The 26,183-nt window shown below is 39.0% G+C and overlaps 1 protein-coding gene across 2 annotated transcripts in view; it reads right to left on the minus strand.

Moving 5' to 3' along the window:
* Positions 1-9,888: 9,888 nt before the first annotated feature.
* LOC144228014 (V-type proton ATPase subunit S1-like protein) overlaps positions 9,889-26,183 on the minus strand; it is a 35,387-nt gene continuing 19,092 nt past the window's right edge. For both annotated transcript variants that reach the window (XM_077759824.1, XM_077759823.1), the window contains exons 2-7: positions 25,327-25,367; positions 25,009-25,070; positions 23,265-23,500; positions 17,537-17,587; positions 14,951-15,191; positions 9,889-11,251 (exon numbers count right to left, since the gene is read on the minus strand). In XM_077759824.1, coding sequence (XP_077615950.1) covers positions 10,949-11,251; positions 14,951-15,191; positions 17,537-17,587; positions 23,265-23,500; positions 25,009-25,050 — 873 coding nt within the window. In that variant the 5' untranslated portion in view covers positions 25,051-25,070; positions 25,327-25,367 and the 3' untranslated portion in view covers positions 9,889-10,948. The remainder of the gene's footprint in view (positions 11,252-14,950; positions 15,192-17,536; positions 17,588-23,264; positions 23,501-25,008; positions 25,071-25,326; positions 25,368-26,183) is intronic.

The raw sequence follows: 26,183 nt of genomic DNA on the forward strand, positions 1-26,183 counted from the left end.
CAGAAACTGAACCAGGTGAAATAAAACCTTTTACTTGCAGACTACTAGCTAGAAGTAGGTGGTTCTGTGGTGGCATTCCTTCCATTCAGCTATATTTCAAATCTTCCATTATTTAGAGAATAGCTTTAAAAAGGCTTCAGAATTCTTTGAAATCCGTCTACTTCTTTTTTCAGTTATTAACTGAAAACTGAATTTGAAAAGGAGTTAAAATGAATTTTGGTAGATGTTCATCTCTTAAATCATAAGGTAAGATGAGACGCCTTACCAAAGGAGTAGAAAGCTCTCACAAATAAGCTGGAATCAACATGTTGAGAAAATCTAATGACCATAAGATTTGTGAATAAGTCTTTTCTTTTTTTTTTAATGCTTTTTAAATTTATTTCTGAGAGAGTGAAAGAGAGAGAGAGAGAGAGAGAGAGAGAGAGAGACAGTGTGAGCAGGGGAGGGTCAGAGAGAGAGGGAGATACAAAATCCGAAGCAGGCTCCAGGCTCTGAGCTGGCTGTCAGCGCAGAGCCCAAAGCGGGGCTCAAATCCACGAACTGTGCGATCATGACCTGAGCCAAAGTTGGACGCTTAACCGACTGAACCACCCAGGGGCCCCTGTGAATAAGTCTTTTGATTCTACCCTTCTTTCCTGCTGGCATTTCTCTCCCCCAGACTCTGGATGAACCAGCAGAAGAGAGAACAACTGGACTAGTTGTGGATCTCTGGCAGGTTTAGTGAAGAACAAGGTTCAACTTAACTTCTGAAATAAATTTTTCAAATATTACTTGGTACAAACTCAGTCTGTTCCCCATTACCATAGATACCAGGAATTAACTGTAATTTTGCTTCTATGTGATTCCCCGTAGGGACAAAACCACACTTTTAATGCCAACACATGCACATTCTAACATTACAGTAAACGTTTTTCTGACGCATTTGCAGATTCACAAAAAAAGAAAGATAAACTGAAACATTTGGCTGAAGCTTAGTTATTTCACAGAGAATCACTAATATTTCAGAAAATGGTGCAATGTAGAAATTACTAAATCTATTCTTTGAAAACCCTCAGGTTAGAGATTGAATTACTAGGAAAAGAAAGAAATGCAAATTGTTTATTGTTTTCACATGTACAGTAAATTCAGAAACTCGTACTTCTTTAGAGAACCATATGGGAGAGAGACTTTCTTTTCATCAGGATTGGTTTTGGTTGTTGTGCCAAGAGCTAAAAAGATGTTTTTAATAGCCAAAGCTAGTTTGTCATACAATCTGTCTGGACCTTGCTTATAAGAGAGATGCAGATCCCTTGGGTAGGAAATAGAGGGTGATGAGGGAGTTGTCTGAGATGAAAGAAAAGTGTGTAAAAAAAAAAAACAATCCAAAGGGAAGAATCTTTACCTCAGAGTTGACAGAAAAATTGGTTTGCATATTTCACTGAGGAGCCATGGGAGATTACAGAGAATCCTTTTGTAAATGTGACCATGTACTAGAAGAGGGGGGGATGTGGCAATGAGCTCAGTGGTGCAAACATGTCTCCCAAATTCCCAAGGTTGGTGCAAGTGAAGGATTCCCCCAACAGCTTGAGAGAGCCTCAGAGAACATGCTGCCCTTTCAGCATGACTTTGAAACATGGGTAGGTGAGAACCCTACCTCAGAGGCGACGAAAAAAGCAATCTGAGGAATGAAAGTGATGCTAGGAGGATCACACAGACATGTTTCTCTAGATCTCGGTTTTTAAAAAAGACACATCAATGTTAACTAACAGAACTTTAAATAAAAACTTATAAGAAATAAAATAAAAATTAAATTAAAATTGTTTAAAGATACATCAATAACTAGCACCATACATGAAGAAGTCTTCATGGTCCATCATGAAATAAGAAAATGAAGGAGAATATAGTGCATTCTTCACAGAGTTAAATAAATTCATTGTAAAGGCTAATCTTTTTTAAGACTATATCCTTTGTATAGTTTTCAACTTAAACTATGCTTTCATATATCACAGTGTACCACAGGAAATTACCAATATTCAACTGTTTTTGACCTACAAAAATGGTAATTTCCTAGGTTTCAATCCAGCATTAAATGATGATGATTGAATATGGGAGCTTGTAATGACCTTATGTGGTGAAAGATAGACCTGGTAACCATATGTCAATACCCAGATTTGGTTTTGAAAAATTTCTAGTCCATAAAATCAATGTAACTATAAACTGCCACTAGAGAGTATATCAATCAGCAGCATTTTAGATTTTGACTGTTATAAAACAAAACAAAAACAGAATTAAAAAAAAAAAAGGACAGACACAGATGCTGAATAGAACATTATAGGCACTAGAAGCTAACTTTATACGAAGGAAAGGCTATAACTGCTGAATATTGGGAGCACCAATAAATGCACATGAGGCAGGGTATTGGGTTAAGAAAGGTGTTCTCATTCCTGCCCCAGCCCAAATAAGAAAGGAAATTGCTGATCATTCTCATTCATATTCCTCAAAGGAAGGATACAGAAGTCAATCTTCCATTCAAAGACAAAGGTAAAAGTCTGTTGGTGACTTGTAGAAAAGGACTTCCAGAAACTCAGGGTGGTGTCTCCTGTCAGCAGTAGACATTAAGAAGAGAAATCCAATCCTCTGGTTCTAACAAAAGATGCCTGCCTGCCCAATGTCAACAGAAGGGTATTTTTATTGGCCCTGCCAATTACTATTCAAGCATATCTAACTGGACCACAGAGAACCAATTGGATTCTCTCTGACTGGGAATTTGAACTTATGGAAAGTGAGCTAGAAGGTCATGAAGACTTGAGGCTGAGGCTGCTATTGCGGAATAGGCATGCCAAAGCTATGCGCAAGCAAGAACTGAAAAGAGAAAAAGTGAAGCAAATGGGCAGAAGTGATGCAATATCTTATACCAAAGAGAAAGGGATGGAAAGTCCACAAGCAGAGGAAGCAGCTTCCTTGATTCCAGACTATATGCCACTTCCAGGTTTAGTCATTCAAGACAGCCTCACTAGGTCTTGGGATCTAGACTCTTGGGATCCACGAGATACCCCTGAGACTAATGTGCTTAAGCCAGTATGGAGAGTTTCTGAGTCTTGTAAACAAAAGATTCCTGCTGCATTGTAAAGATTTACTGAAAGAAGAAATTGGATTATAACCAGAACAGGCTGAGAGTAATAGCAGCCTGACTATATGTTCCTTCTTTTATCTCTCTTCTCCTCCATATATGCTTCATCCTTTCTTTCCTTTTATGTGGCAGGTATGATCATTCAGACATGGATATAACTCCTAACTTGAGTTAGGTCAGTGCTTCTAAACTTGATGACAAATTATGAAGCTTTGGCTACATAACAAACCACTCCAAGACACAGTGATGGAAACAACCATTTCCCAGCTCACAATTCTGCACGTGGGCAACTAGGTAGACTTCAGTGTGGCAGTTCTTCAGGTCTCAGTTAGGCTCACTTTGACATCTAAGGTCAGCTGCTGGGTCAGCTGGAGGGTGGTTAGTCTAGCATGCCCTCAGCTCAGATGGCTCAACTCTGCTCCAGGTGGTCTCTCATTCTCTAGAAGGCCCTGCCCCATCATTATTTACATGGCCACTGAACAGGATGAACAAGTGGGTGCTTAGGCTCAGAGTCAGCCTTGCGTCACTTCTGCTGCTTTCCATTAGCCAAGGTAAATCATCAGGCCAAGCCAGATTCAAATGCTAGGGAGATAAATATATTCCACATTTTAAGGGAAGAGATATCACAAGGGATAGAGGTGGAGAGAGGGGAATAATAGTGACCATTTTGCAAACAATCTACTGCAGGTAGCCTCCCCAGCCCAGGGAATGTAAAGAGATGGGGAACAGCAGCTTAGTACATCTCTGCTCTAAGACCCAAGGAGAAGATCTATTTTTCATTTCCTTACTGGCTTCCTGCTGTTATATACTGAGTCATAGGACACAGAGGACCAAATCCAGGGCGTAGACTCACAAGGCTGGCCTGTGGACTGGGAAAGTTGGAAGACTGGAAGCTGAACAATGGAAAAACAGACACAGCTGCTTTTAATAGTGTAAGAGAAGACTTCATTCAAAGAACATGGGGATCTAATGTACACGTTTATTATAGCTAATGATACTACATTATATACTTGGAAGTTGCTAAGTGATTACATTCCATTTGTTCTCACCACAAAAAATAAACGGTAATTATGTAATGTGATGGAGGTGTTAGCTAATACTGTGGTGATAATCATTCTGTAGTATGAAAGAGTACCAAACCAACACACTGTATATTTTAAACTCACACAATGTTATAGGTCAATTACATTTCAATAAAACTGAAATTTAAGAAAGGAAAAGTACCAAAAAAGTCTCTCTTTTGTGTACTATTTCTCTTAAAATCCTTTGGCTATAAACATGGAAGTTCATCTTCCTTAAATACCTCTTCCATTCCTGCATAAACTCACCATCCTCCTGGAGACATTAACACAAACTCTACCGATTCAGGATATCCAGTCTTGAGACCAGCAGCACTGTTTTGAGAGATACAGAGCACGGAGCAGCTGAAAATGTCTCACTATCATGTCTACAGATCTCCAGAGTCCAACAAACTAGACAAGAAAACTTAGTCATTTCAGTGGCTGGTAGATCCTAAATCCTATCTCTAATACAAGTTTGTATTTGAATGATACAAACCTTTGAAGATTTTATAATCTGCCAGACCCAACAACAGGAAACATTGGTGGGCATCATGGATAAGCAATAAAAGTCAGAAAATGCCCTGCATATAGACTAGCATTTACCCGATGTAATTTGAGAGAGGGGGAATTCAAAATTCCTAGGATTAGCACAATCTGAAAGTGGAAGGGTATAACATGAAAGCCCCACGCCAGGTTAGCCTTGATGGATGGTGGTAAAAGGAAATCTTCCCTCTAGACAAGACTTTTAGCAATGTACCTGGCTGCTCATTTTGCCTGGAAGGAAAATATGGCTAAACTAAACTATGTTTCCCAGAATTAATTTCCATGTATGTTTCTGGTTAAGGTAGGCCATATTAGGAAGAACTAATTTTGTATGAGATTTAGAAGGCAGAAATGAAGCAGCAGCCATATCGTTTTTAAACCTTCAAATGGTGGAGTCAAGGTGCATTTGTAGCTCAAGCAAATTATCATTTATCTGCTGGCTCACCTTGTTGACACAGGGCGGCACCCAGGGCAGCAAGTGCTCCACCTTCTTGTGGATCTTTCTTCAACATCTTCAATCACTGGGCCATTCATTCAGCACTGGAACATTTATTCAGACAAAGGACATTGCTTTATCAAGGTTGGAGGCACTGAAAACTGACACAGATCCCAGTTCGTTCTTACAATTCCAGCTCCTCTTCATGGATTCTAGCTTGTCCCTGATCTCCACTACTTTAAATCCATTTCCCCTTTCCAAGTGCCTGCTATGCTACACTTCAAGTTTTAGCATCAAAGTTGGTGACAACCAGCTCACACAGACTTTTTAGCCAGGGTCCACCATTGTGTATGAGGTCAAATCTCTGTATAAATTTATACACACAACCACACACACACACACACACACACACATGCATTTATTTATAAAGGTCTCTCCCATGGCCCTAGAAGGGTTCTTGGCATTATATTCTAATAACTATGCTTTTTTCTAAAAGCTGTAAAAAAATAAGTTTTTTTTTTTTTCAAATGCGGTTAACTTTCCCTGTATGCTTATAACTGCTTCTTTTAGTTTGGATTTCCTGAGAAGTGGATCCTGAGACAACGATTTAAACACAGGTAATTTATTCTGGAGGTAATGCCAACATCACTAGGAAAAATCACTAGGAGAGCAAGGAAGTAAGGGAAGGAAGAGAAAGGAGTTAGTCAAGTGAACATTATCAAGCATGATATCAACAATGGGCAAAAGAGCAAAGTCCTGCTGGGGAACTCTAGGAAATGTAGAACACACCATAGAATTATTCTAGTCAAGGGACAAATGAGCTGGGGTATTTATTCACAACTCCTGAGAGACACTCCATCAGGGCTGCCCCTGGGAGGAATTAATTCGTCAGTACTTCCAGCCTGCCATGAACACAGGGACAGCAGCCTCAGAGGGCAGTAACTGGCAGTGAAGAGATGGGCCAGGTTGCAAAGAGGTGCAAAGGAATATGGGTAGGACACTGAGAGCATCTGCTACATTTCCAAATTTCTAGTCCAGATCTCTTTATTCTGCCCTAGATTCATACACCAAACTGCCTCCTTGAACCTCTATTGTACGACCTGCCTACAAGCATCTCCGGTCTCAAACTCCTACCCTCTCCCGTTTCTCTCTGATTGCAGAAATTGGTATTACCATCCACCCAGCACTCCAAATAAGATACCTAACAGTCATTTGTGATTTTCCAATTGGCTTCCAAGATTTATTCAACCAACTTCCTAAATACCTCTTCTTGCTCTTTCCTCTCACCCCATTATCTTAGTTTAAGTTCTAGTATTTTTCATCCGAATTATTTCAATTTTCTCCTAAATGGTGTATCTGACCCTATTCTACCCACACTTATATGCTACACAATCCTCTTGCTTAATATCCTCCCAAATCCCCTCAAGGGCCTCTCCATGGCTTCAAGATTGTAAGTATTTAGTGGAGCACAATGACCTGTTCCCCCTCTTCATTTCCAGCTCCATCTCTCTTTCATTCCCTTAAATACATTATATGCCCACAAAAATGCAGTCACAGTTCTCCACACATGATAAAGTCCAGTCTTTGCATATGTGTTTCCTTCTACCATACCTGTCTGTTTCCACATTAACTGCCCAGTGAACTCCTACTCATGTCAAACACCACTTTCATTGCCATATTGTTCCAGACTTTCCAGAAAAGCAGACATCTCTTAGGCTTACTCCTGAAGCACTAACAATTACAGGGCAACAATCACAGCCTGTTGGGTTAATAATAAAGATATCCACGGGAATAGCATAAGTTCTTTACCTGAAGTGACACAAAGAGAGAGAGAGAGAGAGAGAGACTCCTAATGGAGGAGCATAACATTATTCATGATACTCAATGTTAGATATGAAAACCAAAGACCCTCTTTTTTTTATTTTTTATTGTTTATTTATTGTTGAGAGAGAGAGAGAGACAAAGTGCAAGTGGGGGGAGAGGCAGAAAGAGAGGGAGACACAGTACGTGAAGCAGGCTCCAGTCTCTGAGCTGTCAGCGCACAGCCCGATGCGGGGCTCAAACTCACAAGCTGTGAGATCATGACCTGAGCTGAAGTCAGATGCTTAACCGACTGAGTCATCCAGGTGCCCCCAAAGACCTCTTTTAAGGAGGTCTCTTCAGTCAAGAGCTCTCTTATTGAGTTATTAACAGACTCAACTTTGAGAGTCCACCATGATGAGTGAAATAAGGCATTTTAATACAAAGATTAGATTTTATTATAATTATACAGATGAATGAGTACTTTTTTTTTAATGTTTTATTTATTTCTGAGAGAGAGAGACAGCATGAACGGGGGAGGGTCAGAGAAAGAGGGAGATACAGAATCTGAAACAGGCTCCAGGCTCTGAACTTGCTGTCAGCACAGAGCCTGTCGAGGGGCTCGAACCCACAAACTGTGAGATCATGGCCTGAGCCGAAGTTGGGCACTTAACTGACTGGGCCACCCAGGCACCCTGATGAATGAGTATTTTAGTGGACTACCCTGCTACATCTGTCATAGGTCACTTTATCATTAACAAACATAATCTAACCTGATTAACATTCCTGCTTTAGGGGCCCTGTAAGGTTGTTGTGTTGCTATCTGACCTCTGCCACTCCAGGATCCAGCATCCCCACTGTGACTAAGGAATCAAGAACAGTATCTCTTACCTTCATCCATACACTGCAGAGGACAGACACTAGAGTACTCTTCAAAAAGGCTGGTGCTATGTTCCCAATGTATTTTTCAGCTCACTGGTATGACAACTGAAGTGTCCTCTGGGCCCTCACAGAAGAAAATAGTTTTGGGGATGGAGAGAAGGACGTGCATGATAAATCTATTCCCACATCCCAATTCTCTAAACTGTTATTTTCTTCCTCTATATTATACTGATGAATTTCTGGTCTATTTCGCTTAGTGCATGTCACTGTTGAATCCAGATTTTAATCAACCAACTGAGTAAAATGTTAGAAATACTCCCAGCTGCTCAAACCAGAATATTTAAGCCAAAATCTGGTAAGAGAACCTATTTTCTCTTACCAGAAGAGCTTCATTTCACATGATTGCTTCTGCTAGCAAGAAAAACTTAGTGGAATTTGGAGTTCAATATCCTTAAGATGCCTAAGTTCTCCCAAAGTTATTCTTATTCCAATTTTCTTCTATTTTGTAATCAATGTTCTCATGTTCATTAAGAGACCCAGCAAGGCGGCTGTGAATTTTACAACGCAGTTTACCAATTTGCAGAATCAGACCTGTGTGTCTGATGTGCAATATGTCAGTCCTTTGATAAGAAGTAAGAGATCTTTGTAGATCAGTCATAGAAACTCCCTGGATTTTTTTTTCTTTTAAGCGTGCCTTGAGCTGTGAATGTTGGTTGGTTGGTTTGTTTATTAGTAGGCTCCACACTCAGCATGGAGCCCAACACAGGGCTTGAACTCACAACCCTGAGATCAAGACCTGAGGAGAGATCAAGAGATGGACACTTAGCCAGCTGAGCCACCCAAGTGTTCCGAACTGTGAATTTTAAATCTTAAGCTATTATTTTCTTTCTGTAAGCCCTCCAGTACAGTTAGAAAGAGACAGCTTGGGGCTCCTGGATGACTCAGGTCTTGATCTCAGGGTTTGTGAGTTTGAGCTCCGCATGGGACTCTGTGCTGACAGCTCAGAGACTGAAGCCTTCTGATTCTGTGTCTCCCTCTCTTTGCCCCTCCCCCACTCATGCACACGCACTCTCTCTCCCCTCTCAAAAGTAAATAGATATTTAAAAATTTTTTAAAGAAAAAAAAAGAAAACAAAGAGCCAGCTTACCTTATAGGGTATCACCCCGTATGGTATTATCATATCTAGGGGGACTATTTATCCCAGTTCGTCTGGTACCACCCTGCTTACATCTGTTACCTTAGAATTGTTAATGACATTTTCACTTTTAAAAGTGTCTCAGCTGAACCATAAGTTATGTTTTCCCTTCAAGTACCTCTGGCCTACCCAAAGCAACCATTTATACTACAATGGACACTCAGAGCCACCACAATGAAAATTTCATTACGAAATGACGTGAGCTATCCTTTTCCTACTTTCTAATGCTAACAGAGTCCCCATTGGTTTGAGGCTAAACAGATAAAATAATCAATCTTAGATTCCAATGTTCTTGAGGGTGTGTTCCCTATAATCAACTTCAGTATGAATAAGTACATGAATCAAGATTCCTAGATATAGACCACAGAATTTACTCCAGTACTAAAACAAACAAACAAACAAATTCACTATAGAATATTAGGAGCTTACAGAATTCTGAGAGGGCTAAAACAAAATCTATATTCACAGCCAAGAATAATGTAGCCAAAAAAAGTCCAACATAAGACTGTTTTATCAGAAACCTTAATCATTGTCATTCACACTTGGCGTCAAAGATGGTACGAGACTGTAAACTCATTACCACAGCTGCCCAAAAGATTTGATCTCCCTGTGCATGACCCTCTATCCCACATTGTTCCCATCAGCTTTGTAAGTTTTGTGCAGATTATGTATGGAACCCTCGTTAGGGAAATGCAATGTACTTTTTACACATAAGATCCCTTTAATTTACAAGGCATATTAGAGAAGCTTTGGTGAAAACCCAAAACAAGCCAATCTTTAGTATCTGTCAAGAACTGGAAAAGACTATAGAGAAATCCATATGGAAAAAAAGGTGATTGTAAGAAGAGTGGTGGTAACCGCAGAATTTTTTTTTTTTATGTTTTATTTATTTCTGAGAGAGACAGACAGCGTGAACAGGGGAGGGTCAGAGAGAGAGGGAGATACAGAATCTGAAACAGGCTCCAGACTCTGAGCTAGCTGCCAGCACAGAGCCTGTCGAGGGGCTTGAACCCACAAACTGTGAGATCATGACCTAAGCCGAAGTCGGACGCTTAACTGACTGAGCCACCCAGGTGCCTCGCGGAATTTCTATAAAAAAAGTTTAAGGAGCACTATTTCATTGGAAGGGGGTTTACAGGATTCGCCTTGAAGCTGTGTTTGCATAGCAAGCACACTGTTCTTAACTCAGTTGTTTATTTCAGGTGGTACCTAGGAGGGTTAATGTAGGTCTGCACCAGACAAATGAGACAAACCTTAGCACCAAAGCCAGATGGAAAAGGTAAGAAACTCCAAGACTATTACTCCTCCTTCACACATTGAACTGGGCTGCCCCTAAACATCAAAGTAAAATGACAAGAAAGCCTTTGAATAAAGTGTTCTACCATATTGACAATAGTCTTCCCTAAGCAGGTCTGCAAAAGAGACTAATTTTTAAAACAAACTTGGGATATAATTTCTAAAAATACAAACTGTTACAAAATACTTAAAATTCAGAACTTTCAGATAACCTTGGATTTTTTATTTCTATACTTATCACATCCAAACTGGCACAAGCAAGGAGGACTAAATATGCTTTCCCTTCTTTAAATGGCATCATTGGTTTTGGGTTTTGTTGTTTTTGTTTGGTTCTCAGGTTTTGTTTTGTTTCTAATTTGAAATACCTCTTTGCTTTCAAAGCAGGTTTGGGGCAATAACCGTATTTATGTCGGTGGGACTCCTGGGATGACTTTTTCATTGCCTCAAGTAGGCAGGCGGATCTTCCAAAATGTATTTTTTGCATGTATTTCCTTTTTTTGTTTTTTTTAAATCAAGCCATAAGGTGAAAACTTTATATCACAAGTTAAAGAGGACACAAGGGAAATCATTCCTTTCGTTGCCCATTGTGGACTTCGTGAGGGAGAGAGGGAGAGGGGTCTGTGCTGTTACACGTAAAGTTTGCAGATCTGCTGGCTTCTCAGTTCATAGCACTCGACTCCCTGGCTCCTCAGCAGCTCCTTCTCTTCTGCTGCATCTCGAGCTTTCAAGTGGGGGAAGTGGGCCGGAGAGGTGATGAAATCATAGTGCCGCTCCAGGTACCGCAGGTAGATGAGCATGTGCAGAGCGTAGGCCAGCACGAGCAGCAGGATCAGCGACATGGCCAGGCCGATCAGAATGGCTGGTGAAAAGGAAGAGGCACAGTCGCGGGCCTTGGCAAACTGCCTCCCCTTGATGGTAAAGCCTTGGATCTGTCAAGGAGAAAGAGCTGAAGTGACATATTCTTTCTCTCCTAAGATCTACTTCTCAGTTGGGCTGAGGGTTCTGGACTCCTGATTAACCAAATTTAAAACAGTGGAGGCGGACTTTACTGAATAATTTGAGCATATGACCTAACAAATGTGAGTGTGCTTATGGGGACAGTGAAATAATTTTTAATCAAAATCGACCCACATACTCTGAGATGTATGTTTATCATAATTAAGAGGCTGATGAAGTTCAAGGCTCTGAAATAAAACTTCTTGTAATCTGATCTAAATACATAACTACATGGTATCTATAAATTCAAAGTGCACTCACAATTTTATAAACGTTAGTTATAATTCCACAAGGAATAATAAGTCTCAGTTCCTCTGCTTTGATCCTGTTGACAGGAAGTGGACAGGAAGAGTCTCTTAAGAGGGGATATCATGATTCCCAATGGAGCAAAATATAGACAATAATAAAGGCTAACACTTAATGAAGATTTTTATGTACTAGATATTGCCCTAACTCATTTAAAACTCACAAAAACCAATGAAGAAGTTACTGTTTCATGGATGAGGAAACTAAGGCACACAAAAGTTAAGTAATTTGCCCAGAGTCACTCAGCATTAAGTGCAGTGAAGTTATAATTCAAACCCAGGCAGTTTGACTTTAGAGTCACTTCTCAGTTTACAACTCCACAGCTTCCGATGTGTTCTGTCTCTTCTTCCTCCAGACGCTACCTCCCCTTCTTTATCAGTTGTACCATACAGACTTGGTACTGTTTTTGGAAGAGCTGTATACCAGCCCTTGTTTTACAGCCTGCCCAGAGAATGTAAAGAAGAGCTTTCTCATATGTGCTGGTGAAGTGGCTCAAATACTTGGAACCAGAAGAGGTTCAAATCAACAACTGGCTCTGTATCCAAATACTGTCTCAGTGAAAGAAACGGAGCTACAGAGTAACTAAGTAAGAGCTATCTTTTGTGCAAGGCAGCTCCCATACTTAGCTGGCTTTTGGAAAAGAATTCTATACAGCATCACCTCTGTCACCTAGTGGTTTTTAAAGGGATACATAAAAAAAAAAAACTGAGTTATCCATGAGTGCTTTAAGTGACAACTCATTTTTTATGACTTAAGTGGGTGCTTTCACATATTTTCATGATGAAATAAATGACATTAGCTGTAGACTTTGGAGGCCTTGCTCGCCCAGTTGTCTGTGCACTAGACTGGATCTAAAACAGCTCCTGAAGGAGACTCTTGGCTTGGTTTCTGGGATCCCTGGCCTGCCTTTCTCTGAAGAGGCAAAGTGAGGGGCACCTGGGTGACTCAGTCCCATGCTGCACCAGACCAGGGACGAAAGTGTTCCTCGCATGCACATTCTCAGTAGTGTTATGTACCTCAAGAACAATGTAACTGAGTGACTCTTTCATATAGTAGATGCTCCAAAGCTTTGGAGCCAAATCACTGTGCCGCTTCTGGCCAGGTCAGACAGATGGCCTTGCGGTTTTGTGTACTGGCCTCACTGGTGGCTCTAACTAATCTTTTCTTCCTTTGCTTTTCCTAAGCCCCATGTTGTTGCCCATTTTTTTGTTTGTAAAATACACATAACATAAAATCTACCATCTTAATCATTTTTAGGTCTACAGTTCAGTGGTATTAAGTCCATTCACAATATCGTGCAACTATTATATCACTATGACCTATCTCCAGAACACTTTTTCATCTTGCAAAACTGTAACTCTATAGCCATTGAACACTAATTCCCCATCCTCCTCTTCCCCCAAGCCCCTGCGAACACCATTCTATTTTTTGCTTTCAAATCTGGCTACTGTAGATACTTCATATAAGTGAAATCATACAAATATTTACCCTTTTGTGTCTGCTTCATTTCATTTGGCATAATGTTAAGGTTCATTCCTCCCTTTTTAAGGCTGAGTAATATTTCATTGCATGTATACACTAGGCTTTGTTTTCATTCATCCATTGATGGACATTTGGGTCCATACACGGAACTATCTTTTGGCTATTGTCAATAATGCTACGATGAACATACAAATCTCTGTTCAAAAGCCCCTGCTTTCAATTTTTTTAGTATATACCCAGAAGTAGAATTACGGAGTTACACAGTAATGCTGTTTATTTTTTGAGAAACTACCATAACATTTTCCACAGAGGCTACACCATTTTCCATTCTCACTAGCAATGTACAAGTTTCTAATTTCTCCACATCCTTGCCAACATGTGTTATTTTCTGTTTTGGGTTTGCTTGTTTATTTCATTTTTTTTTTAAATAATAACCATCCTAACAGGTGTGAAGTGGTTTGTGCATTTTTCAAGGTTAATTTTCTTACAGTCATTTTTTCTTTAAGTCATCTTATGTCATTTCCAAAACAAGGTAGAGGCATCAATCATGCAATTCCTCTGTTCCAATCAGGCAAGATTATGTGTGAATTATTCCTTGTTTTCATTATTACTTCCTGCCCTTCCTGCCTTGCTTCTCTTTCTAAAGAGCAACTGAGAGATATCTATATAATATATACTTTATAAATGTTGATAAATACATATGCATTAGTATGTTATGATGTGCCTTTGAAATCAAACAGTTCGGAATTCAAACTCTGCCTCTACCATTTACCAGTTATATCACTTTGAGAAATTATTTAATCATCAGAGCTTCAGCCATCTCATTTGTAAAACAGGCTAATGACAGCAATCTTGTGACACTGTGATGAGGTTTGAAGACAAAGTATGTAAAATAACCACAACAGTGCTGGCAGAAAGAGGACTCAAAAGTAGTAGTTACTGTTCGTCCACGACTGACACAGTCCTGGGTGTTGTCACATATTTTAGGCCATGATTTCTTTACATCCATAAAAGGTAGGCCAGAGTTTAAGAAGGTGAAAAGGCTGACCCAAGCAATCTGAAACCAAGACTTGCTTGCAAACACTAAAACGTAAGCTCCTTCCCTACCCTAAAGTACCTCTCAACACCACCCCTCTCCGAGCTGGGGGGGAGCGGAAGTAAATTTATTTACTTTTGGAAAAGACTGGAAAGTGCCCATAGGGGCAAGCAAAAGCCTGCCTATTTCAGTGAGGTGGAAGAACAAGGGAAACTTTCTTAAACAGTAAACAGGACAGAGGAAGTTGACAGATGTCTCTCTGACTCTCTGGTGGTGAAAAGAAACCTCCTCATGCCCCCATGCCTTTCCCCAAATACTTTCAAGAGGATCTACTGGGATATTTTTGACTCCCTGGCTGACAGTTCCATTTGTATGCTAACTGCCAAAGCTGCCACTCAGGCTACAGATGTACTTCTTATCTGTCCTGATAGGATACTCCCTGAAGGAAATAAAGTAATTGCCCAATAGCTCCTCTCCCCAGAAGGGCCTCTCTGTCCAGGAAGTGTCCGTCACTGAGCTTCACACCACAGCTTCACTCCACTTTAGACTGTGAATGTGTGAATGTGAATGCAAAGGCGAGTGGGAAGGAAGCATAGGAGGTGGGTAGTGCACAGGGAGAGGAAACATTCTATTCTTTCCCATTTCAAAACTCAGAAGATTAAAAATATATATACCAATATTTTAAAGGTATATTTTAAAAGGTATCCATTCTTCTCTTTTACCTAAACATGTGTATTTAGGGGGAAAATCTGAGGTTTTTCTGGCACCAAAAATACAGGTGAACTGAGCACCTGTTTTAGTTTATTACCTGGAAATCAACAAAAGTGACCTCCCACAGGCTTGACGTATCATCCACGTAGCTGGGCAACAAGAGGGCATCATACCGCTGCAGGCTGCTGACATGCTGGCAGTGGTAGGAATAACTCGATGGAGCATATATGTCAGTGGCATTAAAAATTGCTTGGATCGAATTATTGAAAATAATCTCGACTCGGTGTAGACTAAACCAGCTCCGGATGTACAACTTTTTGTAATTGGTAAGGGTGAATCTGAAAATGATTACAAACAGTATTACTCCTAAAACAATTTGATTTTTGCTACACAGGAAATCATCTACTAACAGTGCAATTGCACCCTCTTTTGTCAGGTAGTAGAACTGGCTCAGAGAGAGTTTACTTCTAGTTCTGGAGAAGAGTCTCCTGATGGGTAGGAATGAAAGCAAATGACAGGGCAGACCCCAAAAGTGAAGGGTACGAACTCCTTCAAAAAGAAAAACCCAAAGAAACTTGTTCTATTTTTGTTTTTGTAATCAAAACTTGATTTTATTTTGCAAAAGGTGGAGGAAAACTAAATGGACACTAATACAGAATTAGTTAAATAAATAATGGTCAAAATAATAAAAGCTTTTACTGTGTCAAACATCCTTCTATTATTTAACATGCAATAGATAATAATATTATCCTCATTTCACAGGTGAAGAATCAAGACACACAGGAGTTAAAGAAATAACTTGTGCAAATTTACTCAGAGATTAGGTATGGGAGCAGGGCTTCAAATCCAATTTGAGATGAGAGCCCTTACTCATAGCCATTCTGGAATGGAATATTCTCCAGTCGTAAAAAAGTTATAATATGTCGTGATCATTTCTTCATTTAAAAAAATGTATGACTGCACAGAAAAAACTTCTGGAAGAACAGAGAGCAAAATACTACTGATTACAAATGGAGATTAAATTATGAATGATTTTCATGTTCTTTTGATAGATTAACATTTTCTGATTTTTCTGTTTTCTGGACATGTATTGGGCTCCTACAGAGGCAGACCCTGAGACAATGACGTGAACAGAAGTATTTGGGGGCGTGATCCCAAATTTATATGGCAATTTAGTCATTCAAAATATGTCAAATGGGGAAAAGAGAAATGACAGAGGAGTGGAAGGCACCCTAAAAGGACACATTATTAAGCAAATCTCCACTATGGGCAAGTGGGGTTTGATGCCCATGGGGTGCGCTGGGAGCCAGGGTAGTTCACATGCCTGTTATCTGATCTGAGGGTGAGGGAGCTGGGGTATTTATACACTTCTTCCAGTCATGGATTGAGAGCTGCTGAGGTAGTGATAAGAGGGAGTGGACCTCTCTGTCTAAAGAAAGCTTTTACGTAAGGAAGGGCTGACAGTTCAAAGTTGAGCGGGTCGACTACGACATTCTCAAACGGAAATGCCCAAAGTGAAACACAGCTAGGGTAATTATAGCATCTTCCATACACCTTTATCATCAGAAAAAATAAGAATCATAAAGCTAATTTCCTTTTAGGGAAAAAAAGTGCTGTTTGAATAAAAACTATTCCTCATTCCTATATGAAACAGATATGTGTATTGGGTTTGTATGTATGTTTACTCACCTTGTGGGATTCTTACTTTCCTTATAAAGCTTCTCTGAATATGACAATATGTACTTTCTAAACTATGATCAGTGAAACATTAGTGTTTCATGACATGTAGACAAATACTCTGAGGAAAGAGCTTTCCAAGGTAAACATAGGAAACATGAGGTTACTTAAAGTGACCAAGTGCAGGAATCTTCCTTAAGAGCATGTCTTCTAGAAACTTTAATATACAAATTTATAGCATGAATCTCCAAGAGGAGGAAACAGAGTGCAGTTTTTCTCAAACATATCTGAACACAGATCCCCTTTCTTGGGGAATCTTGTAAATATTTTTACAAAGCAGAAGTGTTCCACGGAACAGAGCTTAGGAAAGACTGCCCTAGCATATCCTGCCGGTTTTTCAAGTAATGTTAAAGACACGACTGTTTGTCTTCATGAAAATGTGGGCCTTATAGAAATGGAAACAGTTTATTATTATAAGAAAAATATATAATGCCTTCAGATTGTCCCCCACTCCTTGAGCAGTTCCTAACTGTGTGGCAGATATATCCTTCCACACACAAGCACAGCAAAATGTAGGCCTGTGTTGTCTGCTGGGAAATTCATCTAACAGAGACTTTTTTGCTGTTATTTAATGATAAGTATGATTCACTGTAAGGTGTTATATAGAAAATAACATCAAACCAGAGCCTCAGTGTCAGAGCTTTACATATATTTTGTTCTTTGCTCAGACGAAAAGAGTATCACATTCTCAGGTTCATACGATTTCTAGGTCTTAACTGAGGAAGGAAAAACTATATAGATGCTTTGGTAGAAATTGAAGAAAGCATTATGATAGGGCCCCAACATAATATCACTCACTTTGTACAGTTAGTTAAACGTGGCATTTCACATGCCACAGTGCTTGGCACGGAGCAGGACCTTGGTATTACATGCTGCATGAGTAAATTATACAGAGCTAAACTGGAGTGCTGAATATATGACCTTCCAAAGTAGTATCCATACCTACCTTATATCAAGACCTTTGGGACTTTCAGCATCACCAAACTTCAGAGATAAACTAAGAAAACAGAAAGAACACAGTCCATGAAAATAGAAATAACCTTTATATGACATTATATTTAAAAAATGACCTCAAAATGAAACAATTAAAGTTACATAATAAATAACACTAGCAATTCAATAATAAGAAGGCAACCAACCTAACTTAAAAATGGTGAAAATACACAAATAGCTAATACATACATGAAGATGCTGAGCATCATTAGCGATCAGTAAAATATAAAATAAAACCACAATAAGATGAAAGCACCATGATACAGTAATTGAAATGGTTAATTTATTTTTAAGAACCCACTCTTAAGCTTTTATTTTTTTTATTTTTTTTAAATATTTTTATTTATTTCTAGGAGAGAGAGAGAGAGAGAGACAGCGTGAGCAGGGGAGGGTCAGAGAGAGAGGGAGTCACAGACTGAAACAGGCTCCAGGCTCTGAGCTGGCAGTCAGCACAGAGCCCGACGCGGGGCTCGAACCCACGAACCACGAGATCATGACCTAAGCGAAAGTCGGATGCTTAACCGACTAAGCCACCCGGGCGCCCCCCACTCTTAAGCTTTTAATATCCATATTTATTCACACTTTTCTGAAAGTTAACAGGAGATTTCTGGGAGCAGAGACAGATTATTACTAACTCATAGCAATAACCACATTAGTTACCCTTTACTTTGAAGAGTTTTTAAAATATTTATTTATTTTGGGGTGAGGAGGGGTAGAGAGAAGGAGACAGAATTGGAAGCAGGCTCCAGGCTCTGAGCTGTCAGCACAGAGCCTGATGCAGGGCTGAAACTGAGGACCCATGAGATCATGACCTGAGCCAAAGTGGGATGCTTAACTGATTGAGCCACCCAGGGGCCCTGGCTCCCCTTTTAACTGAATTCTTTTGCCTTAGCAACAGGATGAGACCAAGATATCATCCTGTACATACTGGGATTTGTAATACAGATGAGGAACACCTGTATTCCTCAGGTGATTATGAATCTGAGAGTTTATATAAGAGGGAGACAGTGCTCTCCCTTCACCTCCTGAGAGAGGAAGAAAACATTTGCTTCCTTAGTGTTCAAGTGTCCTTGAAACATGAAAAGAGAAGAACACTACCTCACTGTGAGGTACCTACCTCACAATGTAAGCAGATGAGTTTTATCAGCCTTTGAATGGGAGCAAATAGCTCATCATAAAGGAGACAAATGGCTGCAGGTCTAATACACATGAATGTAAATAAATGTCTCTAAGAGGAAGACAAGAAGCCTCTCGGGGTTTCCAAGCCCTGCAATATGTCCATGGTCCTGAGGCTCCTTACTCCTGAGAGGTAAACACTTTCTTCTAAGGAGATGAATCTAACTAATTGACTAACTAACTCCAAGGCTTATTTTCTTAACCTAGTAAAATTTGTCCAGAAATTGCTAGCCATGGAGAAACAGTAAAAATATTTATTTACAGTCCCTCGTTGACCATTCCAAGTGTTAGTGAGGGTGTGAAGCAACTGGAGCCTCCTCATACAATTGGTGGATAGGCAAATGGTACAATGACTTAAATAAAACAATTTGTTGGTTTCTCAAGAAGCTGAACATACAAATACCACATGATCTGGCCATTCCCCTCCTCGGTATTTATCTAAGAGAAATGAAAATATTTGTTCCTACAAAGATTTAGACATGAATGTTTAAAGCAACTTTATCTGGAAAGCTATCTAAAAACTGGGCAAAAGTCAGATTTCCATCAAGAGGTAGATGGATAAATAAGCTGTGGTATGTCCATACTACAGAGTACTTACTACTCAATGGTAAAAAGAAACGTAACTCTGACACATGCAGCAAAGTACAAGAATATCAAAATAATCATGCTAAGTGAAAGAAGCCAGTCTAAAAAAGAGGATATACTATATGACTATATTTATACAAAATTCTAGAAAATTCAAACTCATCGATAATGACAGCCGATCAGTGGTTACCTGGAGGGGTGGGAGTGACAGGAGAGAAAGATTACAAAGGGGCACAAGGAAACTTTTGAGGGTGAAGAAAACGTTTGCTGTTTTGATTATAGTAATGGTTTTATGGGTGTACAAATATATCAACGCTGACCAACATGTGAACTTTACCTATGTGCGATATAGTGCATTTCATTATATTTCAATAAGGTTGAAAAATAAGAATGAGAAAAAGCTAAATAACTGAAATGAGAGAATGTGAAAATTTAAATACAGAAAGGATGCTGCTGCTATGTGACATTATAATGTCTAGACGTTATAACACCTCAACATACGGTATAAAACCAAAAAAGCTCAAGTGGATAGCTATAAAATGTCAAATTACAAGCTTGAAAAAAACTCACACAAATATAAACTCGTTAACTTGGTCCTACTTATCAAGAAAGGGAAATGTCAGTGATTGAGCTTAAGTTTATCTTCATACTATCTATGGGATAAGGGGTATTTATGAAATAAACCTGGTAAATAAAGTTACTAAGAGAATTATCTTTATTTCCTAACATTATAACCTCAGACACATTAAAAGCATGCTTTTATAAACATGCTATAAGGTAATTTACTCAGCTAAACAAGCTTCCAAAAGGGCCTTTCTCCAGTAATATTCTGATAGTCTGTTACAAATTACTTAAAACTTCAAAGAAATAAAATGTGCTTCTTAAATAGTATTTTATAAATTTCACTGGACACCTACTGTAACAGAAATTTCTCTACTTCTTTCAAGGAATCAGAATAGCTTAGTTATCTATAAACTGGCTCTGTAGCTGAAAAACTAAAACTCAAAGCAAAGCCACACTGAGCCCACCCTAACTTCTGTCCCCTGCTCCTGATGGAGCAACTCAATGGCATCTACGCTTCTGACCCTCCAGGCGGTCTCTCCCCCAGTCCTGGTTTCAGCGAAAGCTGTTAACATGTTCTGCTGCGGAGTAAAGAACATGCTTGATTTCAACGAAGCAAATTCAACAATCATTCAGTGAGACTCTTACATGCCAGGCTCTGCACCATTACCTGGGAACACGAAAGAGAAATACAATCTAGCAAGTCACTCAAAAAAGAGATGCTTTAACTCTTCCAAGCACTCTAACCTCCCATGTTTAAAACGGACTCTGAATTCTCCAGACTGTAATTGCCTAAATTCAAAATATGCACAGATGCTCAGATTATGCTCTATTTGTAGGGCTTTCACTATTTAAAAAGACTTCCGTAGCAAATCTGTCTGCCAACAATTTGCCTTTCCCTGAACATTTTGTTTCCAACCACTAAAACAAGGTCATCTTTTTTTAATTTGTGCTGTTGACCTTACATGGTTATGTCTTTTACTTGGGTTTATTCTTTCAGTAACTCCCTTTCTGGTTCTTGAGAATATACGATTTCCTTGCCAGCACAGCAAAGGCGTCTCACTAATGTCCACGAGTCACAGGAATGAGGGACAATTTCAGTATCTAGTCCCTGCATACTTCATGGACTGGGAAGCCTCCCACTTCCGCCCTTGGGTGGGCTGTCCCAGATGTATGTGCACACCTGCTCTAGGAGGCAGGTGCTGTTCACTCAGAACTTGTCCCAGGAGAATTATTAGGCGGTGACCAAGAAGAAATATCAGGTCCCCCAATTATTTCACTGTGCATTTTGAAAACCAGAGCTTCCCTAGGTCTCTCCACCAGCAAACTTGGCACTATTTCACTCTAGTTTATCATTAGCATGTTAGGAAAATAATACTATCACTTTGAATAGCACCTGACAAGTTCTTGTGCATACATTTCCCCATTTGATTTTTTAATGTTTTTTTTTTCCTTTGAAAGAGAGAAAGAGAGAGCACTCACACACGATCAGGGGAGGAACAGAGAGAGAGACAGAGACAGAGACAGAGAGACAGAGACGGAGAGACAGAGGATCCAAAGCATGCTCTGCACTGACAGTTCCGAGCTCATTGTGGGGCTTGAACTCAGGATCACAACCCAAGCCAAAGTTGGACACTTAACCAACTTAGTCACCTAGGTGCCCCTCCCCATTTGATTTTCACCATGCTATGAGATAGGGTCAAGAGACAAGAGGTAAAATGCCATTGCTAAACACATTTTAGACCTCAGGTCTATTACCAAACAAGCTGTATGATCTTACAAATTTCCTAACCTCTATGAGTCTTGATTTCAGATGGTAACAGTCTGTGACTCCAGGATTTTTTCACAGTATTGTAAGGAATAACAGATATTGTGCCCGTGAAGTCCTTGCACTGTGTCTGGTCCACAGCAAGTGCTCCAGGCCTGTTACAATGAATAGATGCCATCATCTCCATTCACAGATGATGATCTTATGGCAGCTCCTATTTGTAAAGTCACAAAGCTCACTGGTAGAACTGGGCCTAGAAGCCAAGTTTTCATTCTTTCTGTTTCTGGGTTCCCAGTGATCATTAAGATTTCTAAAGCCCAGCAAAAAACCGTGGTGCTCTGATCTCCCCCACAAACATCCTGGGGTCAGAATAAATGGAATCAAGGAGGGCAGGTCAGCCACAGACAGGCAAGATGATCCCTAGGCAATCAGCTTCTCTCCAGGCAGCTGACCACAAATAAAGAGCCCTGTAGGGAATTAATTAGAGCCTGAGGAACAAGTCATGAGCTGTCAGCAGTGCTGGGGTCTCTGTGGTAGTCTGTGCTGCAACAGAATAAACAAATCTGGGAGCACTCTGGATGCTTACACTTAGAATCCTCTAATTTTCTAATAGGAGACAATCATTCTGAGTAGCAAGATGCTTACTAACACTTGTAATATAACTTGTAATATTAATATAATTCATTTTTACCCATCATCAATAATTTTTAAATGAAAAGTAAAGTTCTGGAGTACAAATGCCAAGCTATATAAACATACACACATACACACACACACTCACACAAATCTCCAGTATACATAAGCATATTGCCCATCTCAACCAGGCCAGAACAAATGCAGACAATCTTCCAAAAGCTTTCATTATACCTTTCATTATACCTTGTTGAAGGCAAGGAGATTTGCAGAAAGCAAGTGGGATATGCCAGACTTACTCCTTCTTGACCAAAACAAATACAAGCAAAAAATTTTTGTTCAGATGACTAAAAGCAGAGAAAGGCATTGGACACTGAATTTCTCTTCGAAAGGGATATCTGTTTAACCTGCTTGTCTCAAATCAAAAGCAATTATTATAATCATTTTGAAAAACTGTTCTAAAGAATTCTCTGAAATCTGGCCTTTCAAAAGTACCCCTGCAAACTGGCAACATTCAGCAACTTCAGAATACTCCCTAGAATCGGGAGTCTTCTCTGGCCAGTTAGCCTTAGCGGTTTCCCCCAGTAGAAGATGTAGGATTCTGCTCACTGATACATGATTTTCTCCCTGCTGGGACAAAAGTAGTTGGACATCTCACATTTGGAGTTGATATCAAGCCTGGAATCCTCTTCATTTTTCCCAACGAGTTTGGAAAACCTTCTTTTTCACAATTCTGATTCTCCTCCAGGTATTACAACAAGAAAATAGCTAGGAAACATATTTTTAAAATTAATTTGACTTTTCTTTCATTTTAGACAATAAACATTTCCTCACAGATGTGTTTCAAGTTCACTACAAACGAACCTACTTCCATCTTCTGAAATGCCAGAAAACTTGACAGCCCAGTTAACAGACTACATCGCCCTAAGGGCCTCCTCCAGCAAAGCAGTCAACTTACGTGGCACTTTCTTCACTGCAATTTGAGTTGCTAGTGTCCACTGTGGCCTTCTGGCCAAAAGCTTCATCTGTAAAATCCAGCCAGGTCTGATTTTTAAATTTTATTGTTATTCTTTTCGCCCAGAAAAGAATGCAGGGAATTCCATCCATAGAGACATTAACTGGGCTATGCTGGCTGAATGCATTCCAAGGTTCTTTTTCCAAAGGTCCTTGTTTGCCCAGAGTGTCGTTGAGAGTCTAGTTAACCAAAAAAAGAAAATTTAAGAGATGGGTTTGTTTCCATGGTACAAAAGGCTTCTGGGATGTAAAAGGATTAATTCACAACCTATTGAAACTCTGATCTCTCCAGCTCCAGAGTCCATACTATGGGACAAAGGAGATAGGGGGACCCATCTTAATCATAACAAGCTAAAATGATATGTATGCCTGAAAGGTATATGAAACTAGTTCCATAAAGCACCAAAACTGGGAAAAGGAACAAATTGTTAAAAAAAAAAAAAACAACCAACTTTGTGAATAATAATATTAGCAATATAGGCTTTAAAAAGTCACCAGGCTGGGAGAGATAGTGAGGATGAATAGGTGGGGCACAGGTTTTTAGGGCCATGAAACTATACTCTGTAAAACACTATAACAGTAGATAGATAACATTATATACTTGTTAAAACCCATAAAATGTACAACACAAAAATCCTAGTTAATAATAATCTATCAATATGGGTTCATCAACTTTATCAAAGGCACCACACTAACACAAAATGTTAAATAAAAAGGAAACTGGATGGGGGAGGGATTGAGTAAGCATACAGGAATCATATTTTGTTCAGTTTTTTTTTTTTTTGGTAAATCTACAGCTATGCAAAAAAAAAAGTCTAGTAATTAAAAACAAAAATTCAATATGCCATGTAAATAAGAACCTGAATAATGCAGGACTTTAAAATAAAGAAATTAACATGTTAAACAAACACACAGAGGTTTCTAAATACCAAGCATAATTCTCCAGACCATTAATGTACAATAGAACATTCTGGAATACTGGATATGTTTTATATCTGCACTGTCCAGTGCATCATCAGACACTGGCTGTATATAGCTATTATGGCACTGGACATGTGGCCAGTGCAACTGTGGAAATTAATTTTTAATTCTACTTAACATGATTTCATTTGAGTTTAAATTTAAATTTAAATAGACACATGTGGCTAGTGGCCACTGCTTAAGACTGCAGCTCCAGATCATTTAATATACATAAACTAACAGTGAATTCTAACATCATTCTTCATCTCATGAATCCCTTGCTGACTTCTAGGAAGCTCAAGACAATGCACTTCGGTACTTAACCCTGGAAGTCACAAAGGCAGGTCTATATCTGAAAGAAGATCCACTTACTTACACCAACTATTCCATACCAATTACTCTAGTATAAGTACAGATAAAACAGAAATTAAAGAGGCAGCAGCAATCCAAGCTTACTAGTAACCAAAGATTAACTGTTACTATAGCGATCCTGTCTGGAAAGTAACAAAAGTAAAATTGAATATTGTAATGAAAACATACAAGAGCAACTAACACTTTCATTTTTTTCTTAATATAAAACTACTATAATACATTTCCCCACCCAAAGCTTAACCAAGGATGTTAGTTATTAACAGGATTATTATTTATATTTTCACAGTGGCTCTGACCTGATTGAAACATGTTTAATTTTTTTAAAGATACAATCTAGTTACCTAACATATCCATACCTGTGTGATTGGTATTGTTGTGGAATTCTGTCTTTGTTTCATATCTCCATTACTCTGCTGATCTGTCAAATAAATGATATGAGTACAAAGGCTAAATGTCACTTATTTATTAATATAACTGAATGACAATAAAATGCTAAGCAATGTGAAATATACCAGGCTTGAGCCTCTTCTGACTAATAATTTAGAATATACTAGTTTAAGAGATTTTACATAAAAGACTCCTGCTACAATCACCAGTGTTCAGCAAAGCCCACAACAGACAATAGCCTTCTCCTCAACCCTTCAAGGAATCATAAGGACAAATACAGGTCTTACCAGTTATAACCGTCTTATCTGAAGATGTTCGAGAGATGAAACTAGGAAAAAAAAAAAAAGATGCTGAACAAATATCTAAATTTCAGATTTTATAAGAAATTTTAAGGAGAATATTTCAGTTTATAATACATCAAAGCAAAAGGCAGAACCTTACTTGTCAAAACTGTTTACTTTTCCATAGTGAATTTCTGACTTAAAAAAGTAATACAGGTTCTTCAAAGAAAATATGAAAAATTCAGATTTTTAAAAAATTTGTAAGTATCAACCCTAATCCTTATCCAGTGAATATTATTATTGAAGGCCTACTATGTGCCAACCAGTGTGCTAAACACTGGGGTTTAAGCAAAAATAAACGATAAACCAAATAATAAAATAATGAAACATAATAAAATATTTTACTGTATTACATTTACTGAAATTTTGTATTTATTGTACTGTTACTATATTAAAGCAAAAAAACTCAATCTTTTTTATTAAAAAAAGACAGACTCGAAACACCTGAGTGGGTCAGTCGTTTGGACGTCGGACTCCTGATTTCGGCTCACGTTATGATCTCACCATTCATGAAACTGACCCCCATAACAGGATCCACGCTGAGTGTGGAACCTGTTCGAGGTTCTCTTTCCCTCTCCTTCTATCCCTTTTCCCCACCTGCGTACTCACTGGCTCTCTCAAATGAAATAAGCATTTTAAATAAATAAAAATTTAAAAAGACTCAAAAAGCTATTTCTGAAAACTGTGAGAATATAAATTATTTTTAAAGTTTATTTTATGTATTTTGAAAGACAGAGAGAGCACGCACATGCAAGAGAGGGGCAGAGAGAGAAGGAGAGAAAGAATCTCAAGCAGGCAAAGGG

The sequence above is a fragment of the Crocuta crocuta genome, unplaced genomic scaffold, assembly GCF_008692635.1.
Source record: "Crocuta crocuta isolate KB4526 unplaced genomic scaffold, BGI_CrCroc_1.0 scaffold162, whole genome shotgun sequence".
Classification (NCBI taxonomy): Eukaryota; Metazoa; Chordata; class Mammalia; order Carnivora; family Hyaenidae; genus Crocuta; species Crocuta crocuta.